This window comes from Ostrea edulis, chromosome 7, assembly GCF_947568905.1.
Source record: "Ostrea edulis chromosome 7, xbOstEdul1.1, whole genome shotgun sequence".
NCBI classification, from domain to species: domain Eukaryota; kingdom Metazoa; phylum Mollusca; class Bivalvia; order Ostreida; family Ostreidae; genus Ostrea; species Ostrea edulis.
The window spans coordinates 22,984,977-23,003,755 of NC_079170.1; the positions used below are offsets into that span (position 1 = coordinate 22,984,977).

At 33.3% G+C, this 18,779-nt stretch overlaps 1 protein-coding gene across 2 annotated transcripts in view; it reads right to left on the minus strand.

Annotated features, from left to right (window-relative positions):
- Positions 1 to 8,710: 8,710 nt before the first annotated feature.
- Positions 8,711 to 18,779, minus strand: part of LOC130047932 (scavenger receptor class F member 2-like) — a 53,172-nt gene continuing 43,103 nt past the window's right edge. For both annotated transcript variants that reach the window (XM_056143738.1, XM_056143737.1), the window contains 2 exons: positions 17,228 to 17,338; positions 8,711 to 9,415 (listed from right to left, as the gene is read on the minus strand). In XM_056143738.1, the coding sequence (XP_055999713.1) occupies positions 9,282 to 9,415; positions 17,228 to 17,338 (245 nt within the window). In that variant the 3' untranslated portion in view covers positions 8,711 to 9,281. The remainder of the gene's footprint in view (positions 9,416 to 17,227; positions 17,339 to 18,779) is intronic.

The window sequence follows — 18,779 nt, forward strand, 5'->3', positions numbered from 1 at the left end:
TCGGTTGCACTGTACCGTACAGCGTTCCGATTGGTTGAGCGGTATCGTACAGGCCTGTGATTGGTCGCACGGTATCGTACAGCATTTTAGTTTTCGTATGTCATATGACCCTTTCCAAAAGTTTATATATAGGGCAATGACGCTCAGTTTCGGCGGATAATCTGACGAATTGCTAAGCGCGGAAAGTTCCAAGGGTTAAATAAAAACCAGACCACCCCTTCTCTCACGTCAAGTCCAGTTGAGAAAACCTTTTTGTCGATTATCTCCCAACACACTGGACATCTGATGATGGATTATGATACAGTTAGCATAAATTTCAGTTTCTGAATGCTGCTATTACTTAACACCCCGCCCATTCCCATATTAAAGATGCACGGTATACGTTACCTTTGAGATACCTTGTTAAATTATTACATGAATGAAACAATACTTGAATAAATAATGTCTAAAATTCACATGAATATCTTCTGTTTTCCTTGCTACCAAAGGAATAAGGATCAGTTTTTATTGTGACCTCCCCAAACTAGCTTGGCCATTCCCAGGAAGCTTACAATATATTTAGGATATGTTAAACATATATTCAACATGTTTTGAAACATGATAATTGTGAAGGGACACACAACATATATGTTTTCGAACATTTTCCTAGAATATTTGTTGATAATATACAGTAGATAAAATGTTAGTATTACACGTGATAAATAAATATATACATGTATTTTGTTTACATGATTTGCATGATGTTCATATACATGCAATCAACGTATATTATCTTTTGGTCATACATGCTATTTCGAAGTACCTCTCCAGAAAAAATAAGAAAACAATTCATGTCGGAAGGAACCAGCATTTATTTATGTCTTTGAGTACATGTTTATTATTCAGTTTGAACTGCACCTTAAATGAAAGGAGGAACAATCACTACTTTTTAAAGACACATACAGCTGTACATTATTTGTAACATTAGGGCATCTGACAATAATGCTGGTAATTAAATGTTTATGTTCACCGAGTACTACCTTACCTTTCTATCTTTAAAAAAAATATTTTAGTAGGTATGCTAATGAATTGAATTTGAATGAATTAATCTTGTATGTAAATTGTCTGGTATATTGTGCAGATATACACGCACGTATGTATTTTTATGAAATGTTTGCATGCTTAATATTAGTATATTACCCTACTGCATCCACTAATGGGGTTTCCCAATTTCCAATTAAATATAACACAATTTAGATACATTTATACCACATCATTCAATTTTGATTCTCACAATGTTTGCCCTTGACATTTAATAATGATTTTCATATCACTACAAGATATGAGACCATCAACTTGGACATAAAACAAACACCTAAAGGAAACAAATCATTCGAACCAAACAACAGAAATCAATGAAGAAACAACAAAACATATGCCGAGGTTACAAGAACGAAATATACTCAGTAAATTGATCAAGGAAACAACAAATGATTTAGATCATCTGTAAATATCCAAAGACGAAATAGGAATCTAAACCAAACGTACCGGGATCAAATACCTATAGAAATAGGATATCGTGAGACATTTCCACGTGACAATAACGTGCACTACAAATGAAAATATAACAACAATGACAACATCGACAAGGACAGCCTAACAACAACAGCCACTTACAAATGGATAAATAAATATCAAGTTATCAGAAGCATGTTATGTGCGTAACATATAAATTGAAATGAATTTTGAATAGCAAATGAAATTTCATTTTTCAATTACATCAGCAAATGACCATCCACCATAAGAAATATTTAAGGAAGTCATGAATTGTGTCGTTTATTCTTCTGAGGGATACTGCACTTTTGAAGACACTAATACATGTATGTTAACTCAGCGACATTGAGTTTCTATTGATACTTGACTTCATTAAGCTGTATTTGTTACATGAAAGGCGAAGATAACGAACAGTGATCAATCTCATAACTGCTATAAGCAATACAAAATAAAGAGTTGGGCAAACACGGATCCCTGGATATACCAGAGGTGGGGTCAGGTGCCTATGAGGAATAATCATCCTCTGTCGACCGGTCGCATCCGCCGTGAGCCCTATATCTTGATCAGGTATACGGAGTAATCCGTAGTCAAATCAGTGTTCCAAGTAAAATGAGTTTTCAAAGCATGGATAAATGGAATATCAAGCTATATCTGTTCAAGAAAAATCAAGTAATTACATCACCTACATTGTTGTTTTGTATTATTGAATTTCAAATGATTGAGGAATCGAATTATGTTATCACAATCACTAGACAACAGGCACTTACGTAAGGCTGGTCTACATATATACATATTTTTTCAGTATGTATATTGCGTGTAGGCTTATAACCTCTACAAAAACGCAGTGCAGGAAAGCATGTTTATTTCGTGCGTAGCTACAATCGTCTGATTCAGTATTCAAAACAATAATATAAAGACGTCTTTAAATTCACTGAGTAAAATCAGTAAATGAAAACATAATCGGACGGATGATGAATTTCAAGTGTTAGCATCATCAATTCTCGAAAATGGCGATATTCTGTTTGCAAATTTTTCTAGTGAAATTACTTCGGAGAAAAAAGTGAAGATTGAACGAAATCACAAAATACTTAGTAGTCTAGTCTTTGAACAGTTGAAATATACCAATAATGCAGATGAATATTAAAATGAAAGAATGCTAAAACATTTGCTGTTGAAATTTACCCCCCCCCCCCCATCCCCCAAAATTTTGAGGATATAAATATTGTAAATCATAGGTCAGTGGATACAATTTCTTTCTTTTTGAAAACTTGGTTGATTGGAAGGAATACATTTCTTGACGTCCGACATTAATGTTCATTGGTAGTAAAATAGAATTATTCAAAATATGAGTGTAACGTTTTACGGTCCGTGATTTTCGTATATATGAAAGTCAAAGTAATTTATTTTGCAAAATTCAAAGCTTCCACTATTATTAACAGATATACATGTACAATAGTTGCCTACACGTTTGTTCTCAGAAACATTTTTCAATATATATTTCATACAAAACAGATATTTTTCAAGTAGTAGGTGTGACTGTTTTTACAAAAAAAAATAATGCAACGAATTCCACTTTAAGCAGAATTATTTAAAGTTTATAACGATAGAAACTAGATATTTCTTATGTGGATGCTTTTCTTAAATATATGATTTAATTCAGAGTCAACTTGACTTGTCTCTGAAAGCCCTTTGTCTTATCTGCTGCTGTCTGTGTTACGTTACGTCTAATCAACACTCTCGCCATTATTCGTTCATTTGTTTACTGCCCAAGAGTAACACCTATTCATAAACAGGCATAAAATTGAGCCATAGATTTAGTCGGGTGCAAACGTATTCTGTTTTATGAAACGCAACTTAGTCTGGTTGTATGATTTAGTCCTGTTTTACGCCCGACAAGCTTGCGTCTGGTCGAAGGCCTTTTTGTGAAACGGACCTTAGATGTTTATCCCAGGAAAACATGTTCCTCACACATTCAAATTATTTATTCTTTTTTTTTTATCTTATCCCAATGAATTATTTGAACTATTTTCTAATTTTTGTTCAAGATCTTAGAAATCGTAGTTGTATATAATTCTTGTACATAAAAACTATTAGGGTTTTTTTAATTATATTGTAATTGAAGCTCAAATTAAAAAAAAATACTTATTTGAAACAGAAGACAATTAATCAACAGGTGAATTTCCTTCCCTGTCGTCTATCAAACAACTAAGGAAATTCCACACGTGAAGTTCATTTAATCATTGCTAGACCAACTCCAACACCTGAAGTTGACACTTGGATCTACTATAATTTGTTGTAATTCCACTGCAGCTTTTGTGTTACATACATGTACATCTGCAATAGTCGGATAAGGAACTTGTAAAATAAATAGTCGAGTTAAGATAATCAAGTTTCCTAGCACGCTCATATATTCTAGCTAAGTTCTCGGTATAGTTCCTTGTATTTTAATTTTCACCTTTCTTTAGAGCATAGAAATGTACCGTATCTGCATAAATGAAATGTCATAATGCTATTTTTTCTTTTCCACATAAGAGTATGTGACATACCTTTATAGGTTTCGTTTGCACGTGTACAAATAATAATTTTAAAAATGCGGTCCGTAGCTGACCTAAGTACAAAATGATGAACATTTATGTTATATTCTTGATGGAGAACCCGATGATATATGTGTCAATGAAACCAGAGCATTCCCCGTTGAGAAACAGGACATTAACCCGCCATGCACCCCACTAGATGCTGTCAACATAAGCAACATTCTTCGTCATAATAGGGTTCAGTCGTGCATTCAAACTTATTTCAAGTTCAAGTCTACACCCTTTATTTCCTACAGCTATAGTCTTACTATTTCATCCAAACTTTTTAATTATCAACAAAATTTGCAGTGCCTAGATATAGACCAACTTATGCGTAATTCACCAACGTGTTCTTGTTCTTCGTCTTCTTTCAGTTATCGTCCAGCTAGACTTGTCAATACTGGTGATGTTGATATGGTTGAAAATGCGGACCTCAAATCACTTATTCTAAAAGGTCCTAAATACAGAGAATCACGGTCTTTCAATTGGCGAACTTCATCTCTATTATCAATTCTTTCGAAGATTATGCCAGGCGATGGGTTAAATATGAAAATGAAGAACTTGCCACATTGTCAGAATGGGTTAAAAGCATAAGAGGAATATTAAAATCCCGCATTAGACATATTAAAACAAAAGTATGTACCATCTATCCTTCTGTGTTTAGTAAACCAGGAGTGGTAAAAAAAATAGATAGATTACATGAGGAATATGTTTTGGTTCCAGCTGACAAAGCTTGCAACAACATTGTCTTTGTTTGTAAGGCTCATTATTACAACTGTATTTTAAGGTTGATCGATCCTCATGTGATGTCATAGGTTTTTGCAAAAATCTCAATAAATTAAACATTGCGCATGATAGAAATATATCTTTCTGAGGAATTTTATTCACTGGATATAATAAAAAATCTGGTAAACTATCAATACTGAAAAAGTTTATGTTTTCCATAGATAATCAATTATTTATGATTAAAATAATTTTGTAAAGGGCAATAACTCCTATACTGGAATTTCCTCTACTGGATGTCTATTATACATTGGTTTACCTAATATCCACAATTAATCTATACATATTTATGAATTATCAGTTTTTTCAAACTGTTGATATTTAAATTTGTCATTTCAAGAAGTTTGTATTTATTTTTATTATTCTGTTTAACGAAAATGTGTGATTTTCTGATGTTGATGTATACTTCTGTTTTTGTATGTCTGACATCTTTAAAAAGGTGGTAACATATATATTTTCTTTGCTTATTAATTAAATTAAACTATACTGAGTGGAAATTAATACAGTTTTTCCACTTTTAACCATTAATATTGATAAGTCACATAAGGATGGAGCTACCTTAAATGAAGTTGGCATTGATTCCACTTAGGGTAATCGTACTTATACTCCAACTGCCCTTTCAAAAGATGAAATTCTTCAAAACCATGTTTCAGTTTTAAACACATTTAATATACCAGTCAATAGGTTAAATGAATATGAGTTACCGTAAATATACTGGATTCCTAAACTACATAAAAACCCACGTACAAACAAAGATACATAGAGGATATTTATATTGCGTGTTTTGATCTTTGTTTTATCCAACGAGTAGATATGGTGTATTTATTCAACGAGTTGGATAAACCAAAATATCAAAATACGCAATTATAGATGTTCTATTTATCTCATACGTCTTCTTTTCGCTTAATTTTGAAATGATCCCCATTATATGGTAGAAACAGCTGATTGAATTTGTTTTGAATCCGTGGCTCAGACGTCGTGCTTATCAGTCTTCCTTACGCGGAAAAAAATAGTGCGCTTATAATCCATTCATATACGGTACAAAACGGCATTTTTATAAAAGGAACCATGGATGAAAATTGTTTTAGAAGGGATTATAGTTAATGATCAATAATGGATTTTATTTACGTGGTTTCTTTGGATCTGAGGACGAGAGGAAATTCTGGGGCACTTTAGGCATAGTAAGTAACTTAGCTGATGAGATTTATTAGGCATTGCCCCAGAGAAAAGATACTGTGCTTCCGAATACTTGGTACCGCAGCATGTAGAGGTACTTTCGATTATGTTTGTCCAGTAGGCGGTTGATTCCTTGTCGATGATAAATGTGTGGGCATATTTTTGTTTTCTGGTCGTAATTTTTGAGTAGTTACTGATCAAGTTGGCATTTTTATGGCCGGTAATTTTCATTATATTTCAGTGGGGGGCAACATTATTTTAATTTTGCTATAAAAGAAATTCTAAATAAATACAGAATAACAAGTTATACGCTTTACGTCATGCGTCGATATGCATCAACACAGAAAATATGTCATCCAAGCGGGGACAGTGTCAAAAGTAGTTTGGACCGAAAGTACTTTATCAAACAGGCGTGTTATAAAGCTACTGCTTTTATTTCAATTTCAACATACACCACACGAATGTGAAAATTGCTGGATCCAGTAAGAGCTCTACCAAACCACTATCTTTGCTCCTCGCGAAAACATCTACAGCTGTAAAGGAAACACTTCAAACTTACTTTGCGACTACATATGCCAGAATGGTATTAATCAAATGTGGATTCTAAAAAGTTATTAAGAACTTTTAGTAAACTTGAAATCGCAAAACGTTTCCCAAATCAATAACATCAACACCTATGACTTTTCAACACAATACACTACCATTCCTTACGATAAATTAAAGACTAGACTTTTTGACATCATAGACAGTAGCTTCTTCAACAAAAATGGAAAACGGGATATCCGTATCTAGTGATCAGTCATCAAAAAAATTATTTTGTTAAACACCACCCTGATTCCACGCACAGGTACCCTGAAGCTGAAATGAAATATATGCTAAAGTTCCTTATTGACAATATCGTCGTTGTCTTTGGTAATCAAGTCTTCCAACAGCCTGTTGGAATTGCCATTGACACAAATTTATGCTCCTTTGTTAGCTGACCTGTTTCTGTATTCATATAAGGCAGAATTTATTTTAAAAAACTTCTACGTCAGAAGAAAACAAAGTCTTGCTGTTGCCTTCAATTCGACATTTAGGTGGCGTCGGTGGTCGAGTGGTTAGGCCGTCAGACTCTCGACCGAAAGGTCGTGGGTTCGAGTCCTGGCCGCGGCAGGGCTGACGTTGTGTCCTTGGGAAAGGCACTTTACATGAATTTCCTCACTCTACCCAAGTGTAAAAGGGGTACCTGGCTATAGACAGTTAAAGATATTGTTAGAATGTTAGTGCTCTAGCGCTTGTAATGGCAGCTTGCACTGTATGCTTCCTAGGAGGCTGAGAAAGTTCTAGATTGATATAAGGTCTGCCGGGGTAATAATGTACATTGATTAGTGTAAAGCGCTTTGAGCAGCATACGCTGGATAGGGCGCTATATAAAACCAATTATTATTATTATTATTATTATATATCGACGACGTTTTGTCTATTAACAATACTAACTTTTATTCATATGTCAATTCAATATATCCCTGCGAGCTCGAAGTAAAAGACACCACAGAGTCGACAACTTCTGCATCATACTTAGATATTTAATTGAAAGTAGACATTAACGGCAAATTGACAACCTAACTGTATGACAAACGGGCTGATTTCAGCCTTTCCATCTTCAACTTCCAATATGTATGTAGCAATATCCCATTATCACCTGCATATGGTGTGTATATCTCTCAACTGATTCGATACGCAAGAGCTTGCTCTGCGTATGGTCAGTTTTTTTCGAGGCAAGCTACTGACAAACAAGTTGATGGTACAGGGGTTCTGCGATCTAGTTCGTCAATACAACCTATCATTGAGTCAAATGCTTTATGACGTGTTTCATACCGATTGTTAGGTCGTTCTTGGTACACTGATTTTGACTACGGATAACACCGTTTACCTGGTCAATATATAGGGCTCAATGCGGGTGTGACGGGTCGACAAGGGATACTTACTCCTCCTAGGCACCTGCTCCTACCTCTGGTTGTCCAGGGGTCCGTGTATGCCAAACTATCTATTTTGTATAGCTTATAAGAAGTATGGTATTGAACGCTGTTTTTTATCTTCACCTTTCATACACAACATACAACCTTGAAGATTTAGTCTTTACTTAACGTATTTTCGACCTCGGATGATAAAGAATATGTGTTTTTGTAACTTTTTTTTTTAAAGTTGAGGGTGATGTTTTATTTTTCGAGCCAGAATCTAAAATTGAGCAATGGTTTTGCAATACTGCAAGGAATACATCTACATTGTCGTTAGTTTAAGAAAGCTTTATTATGCCTTCCTTCCGTGCAGTACTAGATTTAATCAGGCAATGGATCATTTTAGCGAAGATATGAAAGACCTTGCCTTGTCCGCTACCGAAGTTAACACCACAAATGTTCCGTTGGACGCGGTGAATCACTGTTCTTTCAAATATAACCTTAAAACTCGACAGGCGCTGGTACGTTAAGGAACACTAACTGCTACGTGCCAAGCATAGGACAAAAATTCGTGGTATTTCACCTACAACTGGAGATGTCTCAATATGATTGAAAAGTGTCCACACGGCGTTAAATAAACAGACAACATGATTCTTATTTCGATCCAACGTATTCTCAGAGTCTTAAAGGGAAGATGAACACTGTAAATAGTAGTATCCAAACATTTATCAATGCAAACACTTTTTACAGACAATATTAACAACAGTGAAGTACAGTATATGATATATATATCGCTTTTAGATAGTATGATGTCATTGATCATTGTATCATACAGTTCTAGGGTGTGACAGATGGGCGGGTGCACACACGGCATACAAAACAATCCCGATAGGTATGTTTCACAGACGACATAATCAAAAATATGTCTGTTCATTGATGACATATTTCGTTTCAATAAAGAAATTGACACAAAAGCTGCATTTTCTGAACAATTGTGAACATTTCACAGGTGACACTCAATATCTTTAGCAGTGCTCTAGAAACTCTAGAAACAAATTTTCGTTGAGATATTCTATGATTACAAAATCAAAAATAGATAAATTGCAAAGTTTTGGTAAAAGAAAAAAATACTATATGAAAGTTAAATACATTATGTACATCAGTACTTGAATTTGAAAGACCTGACTTTTTAAACATACGCCGTTGCACAACTAGATAACATTTAATTTACATTCTTCACATTTCTGATCCGATACGTATCAATTTAATGAAAGCCGTTCTAGTCGTCCCGAAAGATGCAATAGCCGCACCAGCAGCCCAGAGGAAAGCAGCAAAGGAGTGAAAACGCCAGGGCTACGGCCAATCCAATTATTGTCTTATGCATCTTGTCCACTTCTTCCCCCTTTTCCTGAACTACAAGAGATAGTTGAAAATAGCCATTTTAAATCCATTGTAATCAGGGAAATGCACGATCGCAAAAGGAATGTGATGCAACACTCTATTACACAATTTGTTTACTACTTTTCTATATTTATTGCAACAAGAACTTTGTTATCTGAACATATGAGAAAACAAAACAACATTTATCTGAAATGGAAGATCTTCCAAAAGTAGATAATGAAGACAAAACCTTATTAGAAACTTTTCCTACATATGAACAGTGTATAAATGAAAGGTGAAAATAACGAACAGTGATCAATCTCATAACTCCTATAAGCAATACAAAGTAGACAGTTGGACAAACACGGACCCTGAACACACCAGAGGTGGGATCAGGTGCCTATGGGGAGTAAGTACCCCCTGTCGACTGGTCACACCTGCCGTGAGCCTTATGTCCTGATCAGGTAATCGGAGTTATCCCTAGTCAAAATCATTGTGCCAAGAACGGTCTAGCAATCGGCTTGAAACACGTCAGACAGCATTTGACCCAATGATAAGTTGCATTTACGAACTACACGGGGATGTTAAGGCACTTCATGCTCCATTTATGCACCTAAACTGCATATTTTTTTTAAATTTGTCCTACACAGAGAGAGGGAGCTACTAACTGTTAAAAAGTATTTTGGTTGTTTACGTGAGAACATTTTGTAACATGCGCTTCCGTATGACGTCATTGCATGACTGTTATAAATAGATCACGGCTATGCAGTTTTCTTTGAAAGTTTTCTGAACAGACAATTCTATCATTAATTATGTTACATAACACATTAGTTTATGACCTTTCACACGGTGTATAAAAAGTCTCTAAAAGTATGCGGCATAGTGTGCTACTTTTGCAGGATTTTTTTCAGTGTGTGACAGAGGGAAATCGGATCGACATGTTAAATGGAATATTTTCCTCGTAAACAAAATTGTCAATGGACGAAATCAACATACCTTCATCATATCAATAAATTATCAGTGTTTCACATATATATTCCATATATCCCATGTCATATATTTCAAATACTCCACATTTTGTCGATATTTGCATGACACACATTAACAAATTTCTTGCATGTGTCAACGTCGCTCGATGTATAGTCATGACGTTATCAGTTTACTGTCATATTCATCAAACAGAAATTACAGGACAGCAATATAACATTTCGAATTCCTTTAGATCTTAGTAGCTGCATGGTTTATTTTATGCATAAAACTTGCATAAAAAATAAAATTGGAATTTAATATATACTTAGCGATATACTTCTTTTCTTTATGACGTCACATTGTTTCGCAGATTTTATCCCAGTAAAGATTTTCATAACCTGCCTTAACGTACTCGCGTAGATCGTAATAACGGCCATAGAATTTGCGAAATGCCGACTTCAATCGAAACTGTTGAAACCCCTGTGCCATCAATTTGTTTGTCAGTAGCTTGCCTCGATGATGTCAATCATGGGTTTCAACAGTCTCGATTGAAGTCAGCATTTCGCAAATTCTATGCTCGTTATAACGATCTAGTTCGTCAATACAACCTATCGTTGGGTAAAATGCTCTCTGACGTGTTTCATACCGATTGTTAAGCCGTTCTTGGCACACTGCTTTTGACTGCGGACAACTCCGTTTACCTGAACAGGATATAGGGCTCACGGCGGTGTGACCCGTCGACAGGGGATGCTTACTCCTCCTAGGCACCTGATCCCACCTCTGGTGTGTCCAGGGGTCCGTGTTTGCCCAACTATTTGTTTTGTATTGCTTGTGGGAGTTATGAGATTGATCACTGTTCGGTATCTTCACCTTTCATGAAAAAGGAAAATCACCTGGATTAGATGGCCTTCCAAGTGAATTATCTCAGTGTTTTTGGGAACAGTTTGGTCCTTATTTTTACAAAGCCCCTAGATATACTTTTGATAAAGGAAAACTTTCACATGCACAAAGACTTTTTTGTTTTACATCACTTATATATATAAAAAAAGGCGAAAAAGAGAACCTAAAAATTATACACCAATAACTTTGACAAACACAGATTACAAAATTATTACTTTCGTTTTCGCACAAAGACTTCAGAATGTGCTGCCTAAATTAATAAATGAAAATCAGACTGCATACATAAAAGGAAGACATATAGGAGAAAACGCTAGACTAATACTCGTTGTTTTCGACTACTGTGAAACAGAAAACTTAAATGGTATATTACTTTTCTTAGACTTTGAAAAAAACTTACGACTCTGTAGAATGGAATTTTCTTTTTAAAACTCTTCCAAAATTCAATTTAGGCAATACTTTTATAAAATGGATGAAAATTTTATACACAAATCCATTGTTTGAGATGAAAAATAATGGCTGGTTATCTAAAACTTATGAAATGATAAAAGGCATTCGACAGGGCTGCCAAATTTCGGCTCTGTTGGATTTCTTTGTAGCAGAAATTGTAGCTTCTAAGATGAAATATAACCAAGACATCAAAGGCATTACAATATAACACCTACGAAATAAAAAAAAAATACAAATAATACAACACGCGGATGATTTAACGCTAGCTTTGAAAAACGAAATGTCGTTGAAAACTTCTTTAAATATAATAGATAAATTTTGTGAACATCCAGGATCTAAAATACACATAGGTAAGACAGAATGTATCCTATTCGGCATTCTAAAATATTTGTATAATGAATGATATGGTATTAAGATAACGTATAAAGCTGTAAGATGTTTGGGAGTTTATATTGGTCACGATAGAGATGAGTGTTATAATGAAAATTGGATGAAAATCTATCACGATATAGAAAAGAAAACTATTTAAATCATAGGAAAAAAGAAAACTAACTTTATTTGGCAAATAATGGATAGTAAAGACATTTGCTATATTTAAACTTGTGTATGTTGCTTCAATATTAAGTTTACCGGATAATGCCTACATTAAGAAAATACAACGTCTTATATACAACAAAATTTGGGATAAGACTGAAAAAGTTAAGCGTGATGTTTTAATAGGTAGTATTTTAAAAGGTGGATTATCAATTGTTGATATTGAATGTAAATTAAACGCACTAAAAGCTGCGTGGGTTCTTAGATTGTTAAAATCTAAATCCATTTTGTATTATATTTCTGAATTCTATTGTCAAAGACTGAATAAAGATATACATATGAATTGTGTTTCTTAGGGGGAAAAAGTAGAAAATATGAAAGTAGAAAATTTGCCCTTATCTTATAAGCAAATGCTATGTTCAATTAATGAGTGCCTTATACAATGTTTCATAGGAAGGAATTTTCCAACAACCGATTCGGAATAATTGGAATTTTCTTTAAAAAGGTAGATATTGTCTTTTAAGAACTGGATATCAAGTGGAGTTTTGTATGTGAAAGAGTTGTTTGATGAGGGAGGCAATTTCAAACAGCTTTCAGATTTTTCAAACTGTATTTCTGTTCCAGAAATAAGTCAAAACTGGATATACGAATTCAGAATTCTTTCCACTATTTTTAAACGATTATGTAGAAAATATAATTTTTCTAATTGCCAGTTTATAAACATGCAACACAGAAATAACTTTCCTTTCTACACTGGAATTGCGAATGTTAGAGACCAATGATGCAGTTTCTTTTTTGAAAATCTTGTATATAAGAAGTATTGTAAACCACATTATTAAAGAGTTTTAACTGACGAGTTTAGCACTGAACACGTAGCATGGAGATATTTCTATCAATGTAAAATATCATATATTCCTGATAAGCAGTTATCTAAATTCAACTACAAACTTTTAAATAATATTCTCTGTAATAATGTATATCTCAATATATGGAAAAGAAATAGTAATTGGAATAACCGTCACATAAAGAAAACTTCAAAACACCTTATTTTTTACTGTGAAAATGTTGTCAATGTATGAAATGTATTAAGTGCTTATCTAAATGTAAATATAAAATGTAAACTGTTTATGATTGGTTTTGTTTTCATGAAAACAATAGAAAGAATAAGTCATTCAATTTACTTATTTCTTATACAGCTTACAGAATATATAAATATAAAATGTCTTATAGGTTATACTCACTAGATGAAACATGTTATAATATTCAACGTGTCCAATTTTCAGTAATGACTTATGCTTATATATTGAAAAATCTCAATTCACTTCCTGATTATGAAGATTTTTAAAAAATTCGTCTATTCTATCTAATGTTCACAGTATATATTATTGTCTATTCTATCTAATGTTCATAGTATATATTATTGTCTATTCTATCTAATGTTCATAATATATATCATTAAGATTTTGTCTATTCTATCTAATGTTCATAATATATATTATTGAGATTTTGTCTATTCTATCTAATGTTCAGAGTGTATATTATTGAAATTTTGTCTATTCTATCTAATGTTCATAGTCTATATTATTGAAATTTTGTCTATTCTATCTAATGTTCACAGTATATATTATTGAAATTTTGTCTATTCTATCTAATGTTCATAGTATATATTATTGTTTATTCTATCTAATGTTCACAGTATATATTACTGTCTATTCTATCTAATGTTCACAGTATATATTATTGTCTATTCTATCTAATGTTCACAGTATATATTATTGTCTATTCTATCTAATGTTCATAGTATATATCATTGAGATTTTGTCTATTCTATCTAATGTTCATAGTATATATCATTGAGATTTTGTCTATTCTATCTAATGTTCATAGTATATATCATTGAGATTTTGTCTATTCTATCTAATGTTCATAGTATATATCATTGAGATTTTGTCTATTCTATCTAATGTTCATAGTATATATCATTGAGATTTTGTCTATTCTATCTAATGTTCATAGTATATGTCATTGAGATTTTGTCTATTCTATCTAATGTTCATAGTATATATCATTGAGATTTTGTCTATTCTATCTAATGTTCATAGTATATATCATTGAGATTTTGTTTATTCTATCTAATGTTCATAGTATATGTCATTGAGATTTTGTCTATTCTATCTAATGTTCATAGTATATATCATTGAGATTTTGTCTATTCTATCTAATGTTCACAGTATATATTATTGAGATTTTGTCTATTCTATCTAATGTTCATAGTATATAGTATTGAGATTTTGTCTATTCTATCTAATGTTCATAGTGTATATCATTGAAATTTTGTCTAATCTATCTAATGTTCATAATATATGTTATTGAGATTTTGTCTATTCTATCTAATGTTCATAGTGTATATTATTGAAATTTTGTCTATTCTATCTAATGTTCATAGTATATATTATTGAAATTTTGTCTATTCTATCTAATGTTCATAGTATATATTATTGAGATTTTGTCTATTCTATCTAATGTTCATAGTGTATATTATTGAAATTTTGTCTATTCTATCTAATGTTCATAGTGTATATTATTGAAATTTTGTCTATTCTATCTAATGTTCATAGTATATATTATTGAAATTTTGTCTATTCTATCTAATGTTCATGGTATATATTATTGAAATTTTGACAGGTTATTGTGTCTGTTATTTATTTATATGAAACTTGAAATAAAAAAAAAATGGAACTTAAAAAAACTGTATTATCTGGTTTCCAGGTAATGTAATTTGTTTCATGGCAGACGGTGTTCTAATGATGTTCTTATGCCATACGATGGGCTAAATATGACAAAAGATTGATTGATTGAATCTTGTTTAACCTCTCTATCAAGAATATTTCATTCATATGGAGACGTCACCGTTGCCGCTGAATTTCTGTAAAATTTAGCCCTATGCTCCGTGCTTATAACCCATGAGTAGGGAGGGATCTTTATCGTGGCACACCTGCTGTGACATGGAACCTCGGTTTTTGCGGTCTCATCCGAAGGACTGCCTCATTTAGTCGCCTCTTACGACAGTCAAGGGGGTACTGTGGACCTATTCTAACCCGGATCCCCACGGGATAATACGAAAACGAAGAACTTGATACATTGTCAATGGATAAAAGGTATGAGAGAAATATCAAAATCCGACATTTGACATATTAAAACAAAAAATACGTACGATTTATCTTTCTGTGTTTAGTAAGCCAGAAGTGATAAAAGAATTAGATAGGTTACACGCGGAATATGTTTTGGTTCCAGCTGACAAAGCCTGTAACAACATTATCTTTGTTTGTAAAGCTAATTAATACACGTGTATTTAAACGAACTTGACATTAATTCCATTGTCATTATTTTGACTTCTCATAATAATACTTATACTCCAATTGTCCTTTCAAAGGATGAAATCCTTAAAAACCATTCTTCCGTTTTAGACAAAATTAATATCCCAGTCAACGGGTCGAATGAATATCAGATACCGTACCTATACTGTATTACTAAACAACATAAAACACCTTACAAACAAAGATACATTGCTGGATCAAGTAAGTGCTCTACCAAACCACTATATTTGCTCGTCATGAAAATATTAACAGCTGTGAAGGAGAAACTTTAAACTTACTGTGCGATTACATATGCTAGTACGATCGTAAATCAAATATGGATTCTAAAAAAATTTAAAGCACTTTTTGTTAACTTGAAATTCTTAAACTTTTCTCAAATCAATAGCATCAAAACGAATGACTTTTCAACACTTTACACGGCCATTCCTCGCGATGAATTAAAGACGAGACTTTTTGAGATCATAGACAGCTTCTTCTTCAACAAAAATGGAAAACGGAAATATTCATATCTAGTGATCAATCATCTAGCAAATCATTTTCTTCAACACTACTATGATTCCATGCACAAGTACTCTGAAGTTGAAATAGATAATAGGCTGGAGTTCCTCATTGACAATATCTTCGTGGTCTTTGGTGATCAGGTCATTCAACAGTCTGTTGGAATTCCCATGGACACGATATATGCTCCTTTGTTAGCTGACCTGTTTTTATATTCTTACGAAGCAGAATTTATTCAAAAACGTGTACGTGAGAAGAAAAAAATCTCTTATTGTGGGCTACATTTCGACATTTAGATACATCGACGACGTTTTATCTATCAACAATAATAATTTTCATTCATATGTCGATTCCATATACCCGGTGAAGTCGAAATAAAAGATATCACAGAGACATCCACTTCTGTTTCATACTTAGATATTTTATTGAAAGTAGATATTAACGGCAAACTAACAACTCAACTTTATGACAAACGGGAGGATTTCATCTTCTCCATTGTCAACTTTCCATACTTATGTAGCAATATTTCATTATCACCTGCATATGGTGTGCATATCTTTCAACTGATTCGATATGCATGAGCTTGTTCTGCACCTAATCAGATATAGCTCTCATGACGGTTGTGACAAGTCAACAAGGGATGCGTACTCCTACTAGACATATGACCCCCACCTCTGTTGTGTCCAACCATCTTTTTCGTATTGTTTATAGGAGTTATGAGATTACGACCTCTGGGTCGAGGCCCCTGCTGGTTGACTGTTAGTCCCCGAGGGTCTCTACAGACCATTAGCTAAGTAGTTTGTTAGGACCTTGAAAATACAGATGTATATTTAATTCCCTTTAGCTCTTGCAAGTTTATTGTTATTTCGAATTTCCAAAATTTCGGCTTGGGCATCACTGAAAAGTCATACTTTGTCGAAATGCGCATCTGGCGCATCAACATTGGCACCGTATAAGTTTTACATTGATCACTGTATGTTATTTTCACCTTTCATGAACAATGAATTTATGATTTTAAATTGATTAAAGAGACAGTACAAAGCAGAATAATACGTTTGTTTTCGGCGACCTCACATTGAAAATCCTACTATAACTTGTGTAGGATTTTTTTTTTGTGTACCTTGCTTCAATAACTCTGTACAACCGCAGCATTCGCCTGTCACTGGATTGCACTTAGAATCCACTTTACAGAATTTCTCACATTCCTCGCCGTAGTAACCATTTGGGCATGCTAAAAATAAAATTGGAAGAATTAGGTTGACAATCTAAATTGGACAACAAAATTGGAAAACAATATCAACAGATCGAAACATGCGGGTATGTTAAGATAGAGCATACACTATTTATAGACGTAAACTACACAATTTTTAACATCTGCCCTACACAAACGGAGAAAGTTACTAACTTTTAAAAACTGTTTTGAGTGTTTACATGACAAACATGCGCTTCTGTATAACGTCATTGCATGGCTGTTTTAAATAGATCACGAACATACCTTAATAGAAAATGGAAAAGTAATACACTACCCATGATTTAAACATTGATGTAACTGAGGATGATGACGATAAAACATCCACAGTTTACCGAACGAGATCCTATAATCCTGCCGCTTTCAGTAAGAAATGATTATTAAACACCTAAAACTGAAACAGTCTAGCCTATGTTTCGCATTTTGCACTGATGTTCTACAGATTATTTCAAAAGTTTTCATAACAGACGACTCTAGCAGTGACTGTCAGTTTCTAGCATGTCACACCGTGTAACAAAAGACTCTCAAAGTACAATGCGTAGTGTTACTTTTGCAGTTTTATTTCAGTGTATGACAGATGAAAATAAGATTGACATGTAAAATGGAATTGTTTTGTTTTTTTTGTTAATCAAACTTGTTAATAAATGAAATCAACATGCCTTCATAATATCAATTAAGTCCCAGTGCTTTACATATATAATCCGTACATCCCATCAGACACAAACTACACGACAGCACTTTGCATTTTGTATTTCCTAGGATCTTAGTCATTACATGGATGATTTATTTTATGCATATATACAGTTACATGAAAACAAAGTAGGAATTACATGCAATTATATATATATATATATATATATATATATATATATATATATATATATATATATATAAAGCACAAACAAACAATTATAACACCCAACCTTACGTTTACCCCTAGGATCTAAACGATACATGTGATAATCAATTAATTAATATATAAAACACTAAATAATCACAACTAGGTACTACAAATTTTAGCCCCAGCCCGGGGTCGAACCAGCGACCTACGGCACCCACCGCCTAGCAAGACTGTCAAACCAGTGCGTAAGTCCACTCGACCACAACGACTTCCCTCTAAAAGGAAGTTTTGTTATGCTCGTAAAGCGCTATGTATACACACTGATGCAATCTCACACAGTCGCTGTATCATTCAGTGTTTAAGATATTTTATAAGGAGAGTGGATCTATCGATGCAATTGTATAGAATATTTAATATACTGTACAAACAAACAAATATAACACCCAACCTTACGCACTGGTTTGACAGTTTTGCTAGGCGGTGGGTGCCGTAGGTCGCTGATTCGACCCCGGGCTGGGACGAAAATTTTCAGTACCTAGTTGTGATTATTTAGTTGTGATTGCTATATATATATATATATAT